Source organism: Vanessa cardui, chromosome 10 (genome assembly GCF_905220365.1).
Source record: "Vanessa cardui chromosome 10, ilVanCard2.1, whole genome shotgun sequence".
NCBI classification, from domain to species: Eukaryota; Metazoa; Arthropoda; class Insecta; order Lepidoptera; family Nymphalidae; genus Vanessa; species Vanessa cardui.
Window position 1 is genome coordinate 11390022 of NC_061132.1, and position 18503 is coordinate 11408524.

Consider the following 18503-nt stretch of genomic DNA (forward strand, 5'->3'; position numbering starts at 1 on the left):
AGATAAGGCCTCTTCCATTAAGGAGAGGGCTTGGAACATATTCCACCACGCTGTTCCAATGCGGGTTGGTGGAATACACGTGTGGCAGAATTTCTATGAAATTAGACACATGCAGGTTTCCTCACGATGTTTTGCTTCACCGCCGAGCACGAGATGAATTATAAACACAAATTAAGCAAGTATATTTAGTGGTGCTTGCCTAGGTTTGAACCCGCAATCATCGTTTAAGATCATCTCACCTCTCTCGCGCATGTTTTATCTAACTAAATAATCCTGGGTCAATTGGTTGAATCCTGTTGAATACTAATTAACTTTTTTAAAGTTTCCTCGGTATTTTTAAATGAAAATCGAGCACTAGTCGAGTCAAATGTACTAAATGTCTTATACTAAATGTAATTTAACATGAGTTCTAGTACATTTATCAAGTTGAGAATTGGGTTTGCTGTTCTACAAGAAAATGCTATTAACATTCTCGCTACTACGAGGTCATGTTTTGTACACTTGCTATTTATAATTTTGTTCTGTTTAATTGTGATCATTATGAACTGTATTCGAGTACGCTCTTGTAAACACTATGGTTTTTATAAGATTATCTATATCTACAGTAATATTATAAATGTGAAAGTAACTTTGACGACTAAATCGCTGAACCGAATTTCGCTGAAAAACCGAAAATAAAGGACGTAGGCTACTTTTGTTACCTAACACATGACAATCAACGCAATCTATCCTAAAACGCAAGCGAAGTCGCAGAGGACTACTAGTATTATATAAAGTTACCTACAACACATATGATACTAATTTAATGTTTAAGTTTATGAAATCTTGAATTAAATTTATTGTAATATTCCAATCGAAAAGGATATCATTCACTTGCTGGCAGTTTTTCAAGCTCGTCTAGATAGGTACCACCCACTTATCATCATCATGTATATAGGTGGTGGTGACCACTTACCAACAGTTGACCCTTGCTATATCATAAAAAAACAATTAGAACAGATTTAATTATAGCTCTCTCATATCAAGCTGACATAGTAATGCCTACGTACAATTGTTGATTATTAAATCTACACTATTTCTTTTTAATTATATACATCGTCGTCTTAATTACAAATCCATAATAATATAGATTATTAATGATTTCGACTAATGACATCACGTCAATTCAAGGTCAACTTTGATTGTTTGTCTTTAGCTTGGAGTAGACTAGATATTGTGTGTTAATTAAATAATATAAAGATCGAAAGTGTGTTTTTTATACTTACGATGACGTCACATCGTCATCGTCTTCATCATTGTACGTTGACTGATGAAAATCAATTTCAGCTTTTTGAGCAACAAAATTACTTAACGCTAGAAGTTGATATTATCATTGACTCTATTAACTACCCCCAGAAGAGTTTTTATAGCAACAGAATTACACAAATCCAAACTCAATTAGTAGCGCTGCAATTTTGTAACCAGCACGAATTTTAGGCATGCTTGGTCGTGTGTTAACTAGCTAAGTCTAAATATGTGGTTAATATATATGTTCGATGAAATACTTTATGATATGATATATCATGTCATATATGACATTTAATGTGTCGTTAAATTTGTCGAAACACGGCTCCACCTGAAAAGTGTTTTTTCTATCATTCTTTACCAATATATAGTACCCTAATTAACATTAAGGAGGCGCATGGCAATGGCCCCTTGATTTGAATATTCTCCTAGTGCCCATTTAGTTGCTTTTGTAACATTCGAAAAGTTTAAAGTAAAATTAGATGTTCTACCGCTAAACGACAGTACGCAGTATTGTTGTGTTCCGGTTTGAAGGGTGAGTGAGACGCTATAACTACGGGCACAAGGGACATAGCATCTTAGTTCACCAAGGTTGGTGGCGCATTGACGGTGTAAGGAATAGATACTATTTCTTACAGCGTCATTGTTTTTGGGTGATGGTGACCACTTACCATCAGGCCCATATGCTAGTCCGCCTATTCTATAAAAATAAAAAAAATCGCATTGAAATTTAAACTGATAAATTTCGTTACTTTATTTAAATGACTTCGATTGCTCATGAGGAGCTCTGTAAATATAACAAACAAATTATCTGGCAATTAAATTTTATATACATAGCTTATTTGACCCCTGCCACCTATCAGATACAAACCTGAGTTAGGTATTGCTACAATGTCGCTTACGTAAATATAGACTGGAATTAGCTGATAATTATAATAGCACCACTTGAGTTTTTTATAGAAAAGTAACTACGATATGATAATTATATGTAAATCGTTGGTAATATATTTTTTTCTATTTGCTTTGCCCAATCTTCAATTAAATTGGTAACAGTTTACGCATCAGTAAATAACGGCGATAATATACAAGTATAATGCTATGTTGGGTTTCACAAGTTAGTGGAAGCAAATATAATTCTTTAAAATGCCTCGATGGTTACTTTATTCGGTTTGGTGGTAGCACTACCCTGTCAGATATGCTGTCGCAAAAAAAAAAAAAACACTTAATATCTCTGTGTTCTTAAGGGTACAAATAATAATAACATTTTAGCTTCCAAGATTGGTGGCGCATTGGCGATGTAATAGATGGTTACTGTTCCTTTTAGTTTCAGTATCTATAGGTGGTGGTGACATCAAGTGACCAATTAACTAATGATTTTCCGATTACATATCCCTGAAATTATAAATGTTACATTAAAGTAAAGCCATTGGTCTTGCGTCTGACTACTCATTCGACCTTTTGGGAATATAACACTGAAGGATTAGTGAAATCCATGTCTGTGCTTATATTTGTACTTTCAAATATCTCCTAACCGGTTTAAAAAACTATTTTGATTGATAATGGTCAAACAGCGGAGAGGTCAGCTATGAACAATATAAGGACATCATAATAAGTCCAGGTTTCAGGTTTCTCGACTCATATTTCTCGGGACACCGGAACAGCTAAATAGGAAATCCCGAGAATTATCGTAATATTTCGAGAAGTTTCTAAAACATATAAAAAAGTCATAAATCTACGCTTATTAAGAATCAGCGATATTTATTATTTATTCGACTTGTTTTAATTATATATGTTTTTTATTGCTTACAATTTCCTTTCAAAACGAAAAAATAAGTTTTACTACGAATTTCATTAATTGAATATAACTATTATTATTACGAAGTATTTTAATTAATGTATTAATATATAATAATGTCGAAATAATGCATCTTAAACGACGAAATTATCTCAAACGACTGTACACACGTTGACTATTTATTTTTTAAATAAATGTCTATATTCGTAGTTAAAAATTTATTCATGCTCTTTATAATAGAAGTAGATATGCTATGGCCATACAATTGCAAAACCCATCAGATTTTTAATAATTTATGAAACTTAAAACGGCACCGTTTATTTGAAAATAACTTAAGGCAGGCCTATCAGCTAATTATTATTTGGTAGACGTATTATAATGGTTTTTATGTAATTTTGTTAAATAGTTTGCTAGATAATAAATTTAGGTAAATATATAGCAAAGGGCCCCAAATTTATGTGCGTCCAAGGGCCCCAGCATACCTTGAGACTGCCCTGACCTGAATTATACTTATAAAAAACATCGTAAACTTTATCGTAAACTCAAAAATTAACATATTATTCTTTCTATTAGAAAAATCACGGCGTTTCAATTGAACAATCTATAAAATTATAATTGAATATTACAATCAACTAAAGATATTAAAGCTTTCTTCTGAAAATACATTATATAATCTTAATGTGTATATTTGTTAGTAAAACTTTTCTTAGTCTCTAAGATGGAATTACAAAATACTATATGGATTAGTAATAAGGGATGAAATAACGGGCTACTTTGCCAACATAAGGTATAGGCTGGCGCAAAGCTGCTCGAAGGCAAGATATAAATTCGAAAAGCCAGACATGCTTGCCTTGGTGATGATCTTGTTAGTTAAATTTTAAGACTCCAACTTAGACTACTAGCACTTTATCCCTCAAATTTAACTCTTACTGCTGATTTTGATTGATTTAAATATGTTTAATTAGAAGAAACCTTCTCCTCAAAGGGAGAGGAGGCCTTTAGCGCAGCAGTGGGAATTTACAGGCTGTTGTTGTATGTTTAATTATTACTAGAAATATAGATTCTACTCTCTTCTTAGCTTGCGTCATTTAAATTGATCTTCCAGTTATAGACAAAAAAGATAACCTATGTTTTCTCAATGATTCTAACTTGCTTTTAAATCAATTTCAAATATTTTGGTTTACGGTTTGCCGAAATGACCCACTGATTAAGGCTTGCAAACAGGCAAATGCAGGCAAGCACCCTAAATTGTCTTGTGTGTGTCTTGTAAAATGTGCTTAATTTCATCTCGTGCTCGGCGGCGAAGGAAAACATCGTGAGGAAACCTGCACGTGTCTAATTTCAACGAAATCCTGCCACATGCGAATCCACCAAAACGCAATGCCCATCTTGGTAGAATATGCTCCATAACCTTCTTATCAAAGGGAGAGGATGCCTTAGCCCAGCTGTGGGAAATTTACAGGCTGTTGTTGCTGGTTTGCCGTGCATAAGCAGCAGACAGATAGTCAGATACAGTTACTTTCGCATTTAATAACATTATAGATAATCTACAGGTTAAAATAGCACGATTGCAATGGATCGTGACGGGTTGAATTCCAAGCGGCGGGTTCAACGAGTATTTAAAATGTCTATTAATTTAGAATGCGTGTGTAAATATTATTATAATATATTAGCCTTAAAATATGGAATTAGATAAATAAATCGAGATCTATACCAGAAACCCGTTCAACCGCTGAACTATTGGTCTGAATTTTTATAATAAAATCGACTTTTAAAACACTAGAACATTAATGGCATCTGATAATCAGTTTCTTATCTTACGTGAATTCCAGATAACGAGGGAACCCATACGTTTTCTATCGATATAAATGTTTTTTTATGGTTTTATGGTTAACGTTTTTCTTAGCTAGTTCTTGACAATATTGAGCTGTTGTAAATTTTATAATTATTAGCAGTAATTGCTTTATCTGTCATGGCTCAGATAGGCGGACGACGAGCTAATGGACCAAAGTAAACAACCTGTTTAGTACATTACCTGGTAGGTAACCATAATTAATTAATTATTAATAAGTAAGTTATTCATATACAAAATGTTGTCAATTCAAGAAATATTATCCATGTTCAAAGTATTTTTGAAGATTCCTTAAGAAAATACTGTAATACTGGATACTTGGATGAATACCACCCGCTCCTTACTATCGCTTTTTGACACGATTATTCGTGTTCATTTTTGATAGGCCGGTCAGCCAGTGTAACTACAGTTAAAATTCAGATAACAATTTAGTTCTGAACTGTAGTCTTAGTTAAGTGCTGTAGTAACCACTTATACCATTAGGTAGATTTATTTGCCAGTCATTAGACATAAATGAAAGAATAAAATAAATACATAAGGTAAATCCAAAGTAAAGAAAACATTTTCGTGCGCCTATATTAAAATAAAATTTACAACTTTAATAATGTATATTACTGTTTATTTCCAATGACTTTCGATATATAGAACGACACAACTTAGATGTAGCATCGGCGAAATTCGTAAAACCGATCACATCCGAATTGAGTACGCTATCCCAAATTATCAATATTTATTTGTTATGTGAATATGATCTTTACACAAACGTAACAACGTGTAATATCACATGACCTAATATATTCGTCAATTTGACACGTCGATTTGCTTTCTCGGGTTGAGCTGACGTGAGAATCTATAGGGAGCTATTTCTATTGGTTGTATAAATGGGCAGTAATCGGTTTTGTTGAATTTGCTGATGCTACATATAAGTAGTGTCGTACTATATCTATTAATGATGGTCTGCCAAACACGCGCAGTTCCGTCATGTCTGAACAGGACTAACCAACCGGAACGGAAGAGTGAACGTTCAACGTGCTCGGAGCGCGTGCGCACGCACGATCGAGACACGATTTCTCGTTACTATTTTCTTGTCTCGTGTAAGAACAGGTTTCCCGAAAATCCATCGGTGTCCATTCATAAGCCGGGCCCGTCAAGGCCAAACCTGTTTTCTCAGAGACATATTTCCGTGAGCTTATGACGGTTACGTTAAACGGTTTTAGAATTTCGAGACTATTGTACTATTACGCATTCAATAACGTTACGTCTAGAACATTTCTCCAGTCGCTATTGACTGGACAACAACAACAACAACAGCCTGTAAATTCCCACTGCTGGGCTAAAGGCCTCCTCTCCCTTTGAGGAGAAGGTTTGGAACATATTCCACCACGCTGTTCCAATGCGGGTTGGTCGAATACACATGTGGCAGAATTTCTATGAAATATGTCACATGCAGGTTTCCTCACGATGTTATCCTTCACCGCTGAGCATGAGATGAATTATAAAGACAAATTAAGCACATGAATCAGCGGTGCTTGTCTGGGTTTGAACCCGCAATCATCGGTTAAGATGCACGCGTTCTAACCACTGGGCCATCTCAGCTTTCGTCTCTCGTCTTTACACAAAACACTTTAACTTATTCAGTAGACAAGCGACCTGCCCCGGCTTCGCAAGGGTGCAATGCTAATACTAAATATACTACTGAATTTTATTATTTACGATATCACGTTAGAAACTTAAAAGGATCAGTGTTTCGTTACTATATTTTCCGTGTATTATATACAAAAACCTTCCTTTCGAATCACGTTCAAAATCCGTTGCGTAATTTTACACATCTAAGCATACATATGGACAGACAGCTGGAAGCGACTTCGTTTCATACTAAGAAGTGAAATAATATTTCTGTAAAAAATCCAAGGCGATAATATTACAAGTAGTAAAACCAATAAAATACCACTTGACTATGACACGACCAATTGTTTCTAATACTAAATAGGGTCATAGGACACGCTCTGTGGCCTAGGAGATTGAAATGCCAATGCTAATCTTACATAACAAATGGCCGTGACATTCCATGTTACGTAAAAAATATATTTAATTCATGATCCGTTAAACATCATCGGTATATTTTTTTATTCCGAATTACTAATAATTGGTCTCTTCAAGCCGAGATGGCCCACTGGATAGCATTCGTGCATCTTAACCGATGATTGCGGGTTCAAACCCAGTTGAAGCACCGAATATTCATGTACTTCATTTGTGTTTATAATTCATCTCGTACTCGTGACGTAATCTGCCTGTGTCTAATATCATAGAAATTCTGGGATATGTGCATTCCATCAACCCGCGTTGGAATAGCGTGTGGAATATGTTTCGAAACCTTCTTCTCATAGGGAGAGGATGCCTTAGGCCAGCAGTGGGAAATTTACACGCTGTTGTTGTTGGTGTCACCAAATCATTCACACAATGCAAATATTTGTAGTTTCAGTTACAGCTGATGGTAATTTCTTTGTTATGATCATAGATTTGTGTGAGCGGTTTACGTAAGGCGCCGCAAAAGTAATGACGTACAGTGAAATCGCGTGATCAACAATACCGTGTCACAAAGGCCCTGACAAAAACGGCAACAGTGCTGTATGGACACAGTATAATGTTTTTATAATGGACAAAAGTTGCAGATGTTGATTTCGACTTAATAATTTGCGACTTGGGATACTTCGCTCAGATCGATAGCTACATAGTTCATGACGTACTAGGCCTTAATCCCAGCTTAAGTGGATATGAATATATATAATCAACTAATTAGTTAATAATTGCCGATAAAAACTTGGTGGTTTGGCCTTATGCAAGACCGTCTAGGTAGGTTCCACCCACGCATTAGATATCTTCAGTGGCGGATTTACCCAACTTTTTTATTATTCTTACTGAAATAAAAAAAAAAAACTTATGACACATTACGTCCGTGACTACATAGCGGGTTGCAAAAATAATCTAGTAATTGATTGAAATATCACCTACTTCATAATCATACTAATAACGGGAAAAAGCCGATGTAATGTTAACAACATCAATTGAATAAATCATAAAGTTGCAATTTCAGAATAAATGTATTAGGGGCGGCAAAAATTGAATAGCCTACTAGCGCCACATTTGTAAATCCGCCACTGGATATCCTACCGGTAAACAGCAATACTTAGTATTGTTTCATTCAGGGTTGAAGGGCGAGTGAATCAGTGTAACTAAGCTCAAGGGACTAGTATCTTAGTACCCAAAAGCGATGGGGCATTTGGGGGTGTATCATATGTGATATTTTCCTGGCATCCTACCTTTGACATAAAAATACTTTTATTGATTGAATTTGAGTTATTTTCCTAATTTAAAGACTACTAACCCTATATTAATTGCTATTGTTTTTGCCAATCGCAGCAGCTATGTGCCCTAGCGAAACAATTGGACATGACGGAGCGCCAGGTGGAGCGGTGGTGGCGGCTCCGTCGCTGTCAGGACAAGCCGTCGACCCTCGTGAAGTTCTGCGAGAATGCCTTCAAGTTCACCTTCTACGTTTGCAACTTCGCATTCGGACTTTACGTGCTCTGGGACAAGGGGTGGCTGTGGGATATTGACCAGTGCTATATTGGGTATCCTCATCAGGTCAGTTGAATCTTTACCTGGCTAATCATCGAATTTGGTTGCTAAAACGATGTGTTCTAGATGTTAGAATTATGGTATCAGACGATTCTTCCAAAAAGTTTAAAGGTTTACGGTTTAATCTTGTATTTTTTAATGAAATATATTTCCAATTGACAGTATTAGATTGATTTATATGATCTTAAAATAATCCTTTTAACTTTCCTCTGTTTTTGATGACAGCCAAGTATTTTTTATTTACTTTTTTATTACTAGAATATAACAGTTCTCATATTTACTGATTAACGGTAGTACAAGAAAATATGAATTGATAATAAGTTAGAATGGTTTCACCAAGCACTGTCGTTAAGAAAGAATTATTGTACTTTTAATGTTTGTGTTGTTCTAGGTTAAGGATTAAAAAGGAAATTAATACTACTATTTTTGGCTTTAAAATTCAATTGAGTTTAGTGTCAACCATACCGATCAATCTCATTCGTGTCTTCTCCATCCTACGTCACATTGGCGAAATAATCCGTGCCCTGCCGGCACAACTAAAAACCATTAAACTAAGAATTGAATTGAAGATATTTGTAGAAACGTCTGAATACTTTAAGTGATTGTTACTTTTAAAATGTGTACATATTAATTTCCAGGGTCTAACAAACGACGTGTGGTGGTACTACATGATATCAGCTGCGTTCTACTGGTCGCTGACGCTGTCCCAGTTCTGGGACGTGAGACGCAAGGACTTCTGGCAGATGTTCGTGCACCACATCGCGACCATCGCGCTGCTGTCCTTCAGCTGGGTCTGCAACCTGCACCGTATCGGCACGCTCGTTCTACTGTTGCACGATTGTGCTGATATATTCGTTGAGGTATGGATTTTTATTTTCAACCGACTTCGAAAAGGTGAAGGTTATCACTTCGTCTGCATTTTTATTTTTCTTTCCTCATAACTTTTCACTGGGTACACCGATTTTGATATTTATTTACTATAAAGTATTCTCGTAATGATTTTCGATAGATGTACTGTAGGGTTTTCTTAGCTGACACCAGCTCCAAATTTGACAATAACTATAACTACGTTATATAATCGTAAATCGACTTTTAAGTAGTCTTATAATTTTCATTTCATTTTACTTAGGAGGATTCTAAAAATATGTTGAATACGCATTTATTTTATTACTTTTTAGTGCATATTTAATTGTTTTAAAATAGTGTTTTATTTGAAGTCGGTTTTTGTTTTTGTTAAAATTTTTATTTATAATATATTGTGATCATAATACATTCTTAACAAATGGTATATAATTTTTCCCGATCTTTCTAAATATTGTTAAAGCTATAATAAGCTACGTCAACAACCTTGTAGATCTAATTTGTAGTTTATAAGTTCTGCCCGGGCCGGACAGCTATTAAATGTTGCTGTATAATTATGCTTACTTACACTTGTGTACTAAAGTATTTCTTTATCTGAGTGGAAGCCTCCATAGTCAAAACTTAATATGATGTTTTTGTGAAGCAATTAATTAATATTTGTATTAAATATTGTAATGATTATTTTCAGGCGGTGAAGGCAGCCAAATACGCCCGCTATCAGAAGACTTGCGACACAATGTTCTTGGGTCTGATCGTGTCCTGGATCAGCACTAGGGTTGGAATCTTCCCGTTCTACATTATTTGGAGGTGAGATAAAAAATAGTATTAACATGTAACGCTGAGTCAGCAAAAGTCATAATATATCTACACATGTAATAAAATTGGAGTGTCTATTTGTAATATTAATGTAGCCTATTTTACTCAATGTATATGTATGTATACACGGTACATATACCGAAAAATTTTTTTTATTTTTTTTTAATTTTTGTGTGACTATCTGTCAGTTTGTTCCGGCTAATCTCTGGAACGGCTAAAACGATTTTGACGGGGTTTTCACTGGCAGATAACTGATAAAATAAGGAGTAACTTAGGATACCATAATATTTTTTTGTTAAATTCAAACACGTACAAGGTCGCGTGCACAACTAGTCTTATATATGAAAATAGGATTATATTCTGCACTACAACATATTACAAAAAAATTAAAATATATATATATATTTCGTTGTACTCTCTCACGCTTTTTAGATCTATATTTAGTAACTAGTATTCTCCGCGGTTTCGCACGCGTTTTCGGATGTTTGTCGTCACGTGTTGGACAAAAAATAGCCTTATATCCTTTCTTGAACTTCAAGTTTGCCTCATAACAAATTTCATCAAATTCAGTTCAACGGATTGGTCGTGAAAGAACTACAGACATACAGAGTTACTTTCACGTTTATAATATTAAATATAGATAACTAGCAAATGCGTCACTTCTTCCGTATGGTGTGATACATGATGATAATAATATAACGCCGGTAGATAAAAAATAAACACTGCATTTGATATTAAACTTATTTAATCGCTCTTTCACAACTTTTATATGATAATTTATGTAACAAAAGCAATCCGAATCACACATTGCCGCCTATTTTATACAACTCGAGGAGAGTTCTTTCCACAACGCACCTCCCGTCCTCGCCCCTCCTCGACAACAACTCCCCTCCCTAGTCAACATCGACGACCTCTGTAGTTCAGTGGTGTTTACGCCGGTTTTCACGGGTACGCCACTCCGAGGTCCCGGATTCGATTCCCGGCCGAGTCGATGTAGATTATCATTAGTTTTCTATGTTTTCTTGGGTCTGGGTGTTTGTGGTACCGTCGTTACTCTTGATTTTCCATAACACAAGTGCTTTAGCTACTTACATTGGGATCAGAGTAATGTATGTGATGCTGTCTCATATTTATTTATATTTATTAAGTATGTTACAAGTTTCCGATTTTTCTACGCAAAGATAATACTAATAATTATAATAATAATTATAATCGGAATGATATTATATTTATCAATAATTGCTATGCAATGACCTTGATGTTTTACTGTGCTTAGTACCATTAAATAAAACAACCTTTTGCCTATTGCATTACTTTTAATTGTAAGTTGTTACTATTAGAATAAATTTTAAAAAATACGGAAAGCGCTTAAACCCATTTGAACCCAGGTGGAAGACGCCTTATATCTCTAATTGTATAGCAATTGAAAAAAGAAAAAAGTGCACCTTAAATAATTAGAATATAATTGACTTTGATGCAGATTAATATTAACAGTCTATTATTCATCAGACTGATATTATTTATAATATTAATAATACATTTCCTCTACAAATTTAACATTAAATTTATTTAAGTTTAAGGCTAAGGAATTGATAAATTCAATATTTTATTTCATAAAGATGGCAAACAAGGTATCTGATGGTGAGTGATTACCACTGCTACTGTAAGAATTATTAATAAAATTACTGCTCATATGACCAATGTACCACTAAGATGTTATGTTATGCCTATTGACTGTCTCATTCATCCTTCGCACTGGATCACAGTAATACTAAATATTATTAGTGGTAGAACATATGAGAGTCGAGATGGCCGATTGGTTAGAACGCGTGCATCTTAACCGATGATTGCGGGTTCGAACCTAGGCAAGCACAACCAACACAGCTTAATTTGTCTTTATAATTGATCTCGTGCTCAGCGGTGAAGGAAACTATCGTGAGGAAATATGCATGTGACAAATTTCTTAGATATTCTGCCACATGTGTATTCCACCAACCCGCATTGGAACAGCGTGGTGGAATATGTTCCAAACCTCCTCAAAAGGAGAGGCCTTTAGCCCAGCAGTGGGAATTTACAGGCTGTTGTTGAACATATGATTATTGGGTGGTATCTGCCTAGTTGAGATTGGTCAATATAACCACCAAGTAAACTACTAATTTTCTTTTCATATTTTTCAGCACATCGATCCGAGCTCCAATGCTGCTGCCCATGTTCCCAGCCTACTACATCTTTAACTCGTTGCTCTGCCTGCTATTAGTTCTGCATATCGTGTGGACGTGCCTTATACTTCAGATCGCATATAACACTATTAAAGCTGGCCAGGTATGTTGTGACATCAGAATATTTTTATATAGTCATAGTCTTTTGGTGTATGTGTTTTCTTGTGTAGACCCATGATGATATTGTTCTGACCGTTGGGTAACCAGCTAAGAACACAGGACATATTATAGAGTACAAGTTTGTACGCAAAAACATTATAAACAGCATAAGACCAAATATATGCTTTCCTATACACGCATATGTACAAACTACTCATTTCCAGACTTTTAGCTTCCGGGGTCTGCGACCATACACCTAAATATTACACCAATGGGGCAGTACAATCAAACATACAAAAACATAACGATAAATTAGATTTCTTATGTTAGTGTTTTATGTGTGTTGTCAATAGGGAAACTTTTGAAAAATGAGAATGATTCTTCAGGGAATTTATTGATTGATTGAATATTTATATTATACTTAGAGATATTGTTGTGATAGCGCGTGAACGCAAGCTAGAAACCTCGTTGAGATCGAATGAGAGGGCTTAGGGTATATTCCACTGCAGATTAATATATATTTCCTAACAATGTTTTTCTTGATTACCAAGTACGGTTAAGGACCACATTTTCTACAAACTGGTCCATCTTGTAATGTTGTCTTAAATTTTCGCGATTATTACACATTTAAATAAAACTAATTATAACGGATGAATCGCGTATATTAATTATTTTTAAACATCCCGACGTTTCGAGCACTTTGCAGTGTTCGTGGTCACGGGTAGACTAAGATGACATTTGTCTATTTGAAGAACAAAGGAAATATTATTAACAACTACCGCCAACGATTTCTCAATTGATGTCTTGAGTAACGTTCCGGTTGCACGCAGAAGGCACTAACTGTATCTTTAGGTCTTGCAGTCTGTTGGATTTGGGATTTTAAATTTTTAATAAGTGGATCCCAGGTGTTAGAAAGTCTCCAACCATCTTCTCTATTGAAGTTCGGATGTTTTTGAATTTCAATAGCCTCGCGTATCATTCTAGGAATGAATCTGTGTTCTCTAGCGAGGATCTGTGGTTTATCAAATCGGATAAAATGGTTAGGTTTATCCAGAGCATGTTCACAGACTGCAGACTTTGAAGAACGCCTATTTTTGACATCTCCTATATGTTCCTTGACCCTGGTACCGATGCTTCTCTTTGTTTGGCCTATGTAAGATAAACCACACTCACATTCGAGTTTATATACTCCTGCAGTTTGTAAAGGGATATTACTCTTGATAGGTCTCAAGAACTGGCTCACTTTCTTATGAGGCTTGTAAACGGTTTTAATCGAAGCTCGCTTCAAGATGTTGCCAATCCTGTCTGTAACCCCTTTCACATACGGTAGAAATGCAGGTTGTCGCTCAACTGTGGGTGGCTTGGTACGGCTTCTGCGATGCTGGCGAGGCACGGGCAGCTTGTTCTGGTGGAGTGCAAGCTTGACCTGACGTAGCTCGTCCTCTAGGTGTTCAGCATCGCAGAGATGGTGGGCTCTCTGAAACAAAGATTTGCCAACGGTAGCTAACTGACTAGGGTGGTGGTGCGAGTCACCATTGAGGTATTTGTTGGTGTGTGTGGGTTTCCTATAAACTGTGTGACTTAATGTATTATCAGGATTCTTGATAATAAGGATATCAAGGAAAGCTAAAGAATTATTTGCCTCTAATTCCATAGTAAATTGAATGTTTTTATTTATGGAATTAAGATGTACTAAAAATGCAGATGTCAGATCACTAGGTAATATTGTGAAAGTGTCATCTACGTACCGTTTATAAAACCTAGGTGTTATTGGTCCGGAGCGAAGAGCCCTCTCCTCCAGGTCTTCCATGAATAAATCGGCGACCACGGGGGATACTGGAGAACCCATGGCTACCCCGTCAACTTGTACGTAGAATTCATCATTCCACAATAGATAACCTGATGTGAGGCAGTGATGTAACATCCTCCTCGCTAGAGAACACAGATTCATTCCTAGAATGATACGCGAGGCTATTGAAATTCAAAAACATCCGAACTTCAATAGAGAAGATGGTTGGAGACTTTCTAACACCTGGGATCCACTTATTAAAAATTTAAAATCCCAAATCCAACAGACTGCAAGACCTAAAGATACAGTTAGTGCCTTCTGCGTGCAACCGGAACGTTACTCAAGACATCAATTGAGAAATCGTTGGCGGTAGTTGTTAATAATATTTCCTTTGTTCTTCAAATAGACAAATGTCATCTTAGTCTACCCGTGACCACGAACACTGCAAAGTGCTCGAAACGTCGGGATGTTTAAAAATAATTAATATACGCGATTCATCCGTTATAATTAGTTTTATTTAAATGGTCCATCTTGGATGTTATCGAAGTGATGATTTAGAAGCTAATTTGTTAAATAACAATTATGGTTTCAGATGGAAGGTGACATAAGAAGTTCAAGCTCCGAACTCAGTGACAGTCCAAATCACTCCAATCACAGTTCGCCCTCGCGGGCCAATAATAAAAAGTAAGTCATTTTGTCTATAATAATATAGTAATAGTATCATATGTTTCTAAAAGTGTTGATGAATTCGTTTATCTGCAACTAATCCAGGGTGTAGAATGAAGGTGCATAGTAATTTCATTAGAGCACGTAATTCTAATTCAGCTCACAAGATTTAATGTTAAATAAAAGCTGTTAGCAATAGATATTGGTATAACAGCTTTTTTTGACTTTTGATATATTTTGATATACATAATCTATTGACAGATTATGACATTTAGTATATTATATTTTCAAGTAGTTTTTCTACACAATTTAATTTTTTGTAAATCGTCGCTAATTGTCGATTCAGTATATTAACTTATATACTCTTTATTTCACATTAGAATGTGCCTAGATTTGAGCATTAATAATGCTTCAATTTAAATCATATCACATAATATTTCACAAACATACTTATTAGGCATTGCAATGGATGCCAGGCATAAGCTTGTTGAAATTAAAATTGAAAAATAATAGTTTATCTTTGCTGTACAATATATTAGTTTATATATTTACTAACACAACAGCAATGACAATACAAAAAGTTGTATAATAGTGTCATTATCTTTTATACTCGTTTTATAATTACATGTAATTTGTTTCAGACACACATAAATGTAACATTAGCGGAACATGCAAGTCTATAGCTCCACACTGGATCTCGGGTAATATGTCTGCTATTTTTAGATGTATTATATACAAATAAGCAAATTTGAATATTGTATTATGATTTTCTTGTCTTTAACTTATGTTCATATTGCTGATCTTTATCGAAGAATAATTTGTCTAAATAATATTCTTTAATGACATTCATTAACAAATTGAAAAGTAATTACTCATGCAGAATTTTGAGTATTAATGGCAAGCGACACTACCAATGTCATTGGAAATCATAATTGGTTCTATGTATTTAAATTCTAAAGGAAAATGAAATCTAAACGACTTATTAATTATATTAGCAATAGTAAAGCATATTCTTCAGTTAAAATAGACCTCCATGCTATGTTGGACGTTTGGTTATATGATAAATAATATAAACTATCCTAAAACGATTTTCTGTAGAAATACCATTCAAGTAAGCACTATAGTACATTCCAAAGGCAATAGGAGTAAAGATAAAACCTCAGATTTTAATTAGAAGCGCTCTGGTTTATTGTGTTCTTCAAATATTTCTTTGTTAAGGTATCTGTATATATTTATTTATTTTCTACAATTACATTCAGAACACCATTTTCTCTATAAAATAATCAAATACATATTAGAGATTTATTCAGCTTTATTGCTACTACCATTGGAATTGATTATAGGTGTACTAGTAACTATTATATTTAAAAGTATATCATCATTTTTAAATTATGGAAAACTAAATCCATATATTGAAACAGCAAGATAAGCTGCAGAGGCAGCCGAGTAAATATCAAAGATATTGAATATCATGAATATTTTAATAAATTCATTGTATTTTTTGTTTTTTAATTTCAAGTTGAGGTCATTGTGTTCTAATTTATGTAAGTGTGTAAGGGGAAGTAATAATAATAATAATAAATTATAATATGTTTGATTCGACATAACGTCTAAAAATGTATGTCATTATATGATAACACTTCCTCCTGCATGTATATACAGTGTATCGTGTTAATTAATGTAAGGTAATTATATTTATACATGTTACATGTTTGTATATAATGTAGTCATTGGAACTTTATATAACTATCTACGTGCTGGGACCACATAGTTGGATTTTAGACTCTTATATTTCATGTCATTTCGAGGACAATGTTTACATTCTTACCATATGTACCATCTTTACATAGTCACAATAAAAAAATAACAGGCATAAAAATTTTGAGTAAAATTTGAATTTGGGCACATCATTCACTTGATGATAAAAGGTCAAACTGCCCGTAGCATTGCATTCAAAAAGTTAAACTATTCACCAATAAGCAACTATTCTTTGAATTAAATTGACAAAGTATATAATAACTTAGATGTTATATACCTTGTAAATTTAAATTTAATTGTAGAAATGTAAACATTGTTGTTATCTAATAAAACAATAATTCCTGAAGCTTCACCGACTATTCTTAGTATTTATAAATAGATAGTTTATAAACAATAGGCTTTCTACATAGTGTTGAGACTACGTGCTATTCCAATTATACATTTATTAAAAGCAAAGCATTTTAAGCATTTATTATTAATTGTTTTTTTTTTTGAAGTAACGAAATTTTGGTTATAAATTAAATTAATATGTATTTTTAGAAAACGTTTTAGCGTCGAAATCTTGTGAAATAAACATCTACAATATTAGGTCACATACGGGTGTATCTTTCATATAAAAATAATTTTCGTAACGCTTCCGTAAATGAGAATACCATTCAAATGTATTGTATGCTACATATACATATAAATTCAATAAACCGATTCTAGATTTGTAGGCGGTATAGAAAATAATTATGAGAATGTATGTTTCGTAATTGAAAACAATCAAACAACATTAGGAAATGATTTGTTAAGTACCACAGATAACAAAATTTAAAGTAAAGTAAACAATTATCAATAAATAATAAGTAATCAAAAACCGTATACGAAGCTATACTTCTCTACATTATGAAACCTATAGAAAAAAATGTATCTAGAGAATATGTCAACTGTATAGTGAAATATTTACATGATTTGCTTGTAATATTGTAATAATAATCGTATCTACTATTTTCTGAACTATTCCATTTTATTTTTTATTTTTATAACATATAATAGGTGTTGATAAATAACTATACAATATATTTTGAACCATTATATACCTTCGTATAAATTATATGATAGATGTTAAGTCTCGAATATGTTTCTGTAATATTAATTACCTAAATAGGTACATACATGTATATGTATATTACGTCAGTGTTCCGATTAATAGACCGTGTAGAGCGATTACAAAATAACTGCTTTATTTAAATGAAAAAAATAATTAAATTTGATTTAATTTCATTCTGAAACAATTCTATAATAATGGTTTATCATTTTTTACTGAAATTCTTCGTTTATGTATAGTAACTTCAACAACTGTGGACTATGTGGTTTCGATTAATTTATTAGGCAATTTAATAAACAGTTATATGCCTATTATCCACCAAAAGTTATGATTATATATTATAGTAGAAATATTAAGTGTAGCGTAGTCTTTATGTTTTGTTTATTTCTTTTAAATTACAGCGTTTTTTTTTTTATTTAATATGAAATAATTTTAATAATATGCTATTTTTTTTTATCTGTCAATCTTCCTCAGGTTTAGTCTATGGAAAATATCCACATTGATCCATAGAGCCAACGTATAAAATAATTTTGTCTTCGTTATTAATTAAATTAGATTTTAATGAAACTTTTCAAAGTGATCGTTTATATTTTTGCAAAAGTTCTGTTGAAATTTAGAATACCTTTAAATTCTTC

General features: G+C 33.7%; 1 protein-coding gene across 1 annotated transcript in view; it reads left to right on the forward strand.

Moving 5' to 3' along the window:
- The window catches only part of LOC124532879 (ceramide synthase 5-like), a 29873-nt gene extending 12625 nt beyond the window's left edge, over nucleotides 1–17248 (forward strand). The window contains exons 3-8 of the mRNA XM_047107993.1: nucleotides 8352–8576; nucleotides 9209–9430; nucleotides 10120–10238; nucleotides 12425–12569; nucleotides 14947–15038; nucleotides 15662–17248. Coding sequence (XP_046963949.1) covers nucleotides 8352–8576; nucleotides 9209–9430; nucleotides 10120–10238; nucleotides 12425–12569; nucleotides 14947–15038; nucleotides 15662–15671 — 813 coding nt within the window. The 3' untranslated portion in view covers nucleotides 15672–17248. The remainder of the gene's footprint in view (nucleotides 1–8351; nucleotides 8577–9208; nucleotides 9431–10119; nucleotides 10239–12424; nucleotides 12570–14946; nucleotides 15039–15661) is intronic.
- The last annotated feature ends 1255 nt before the right edge of the window (nucleotides 17249–18503 follow it).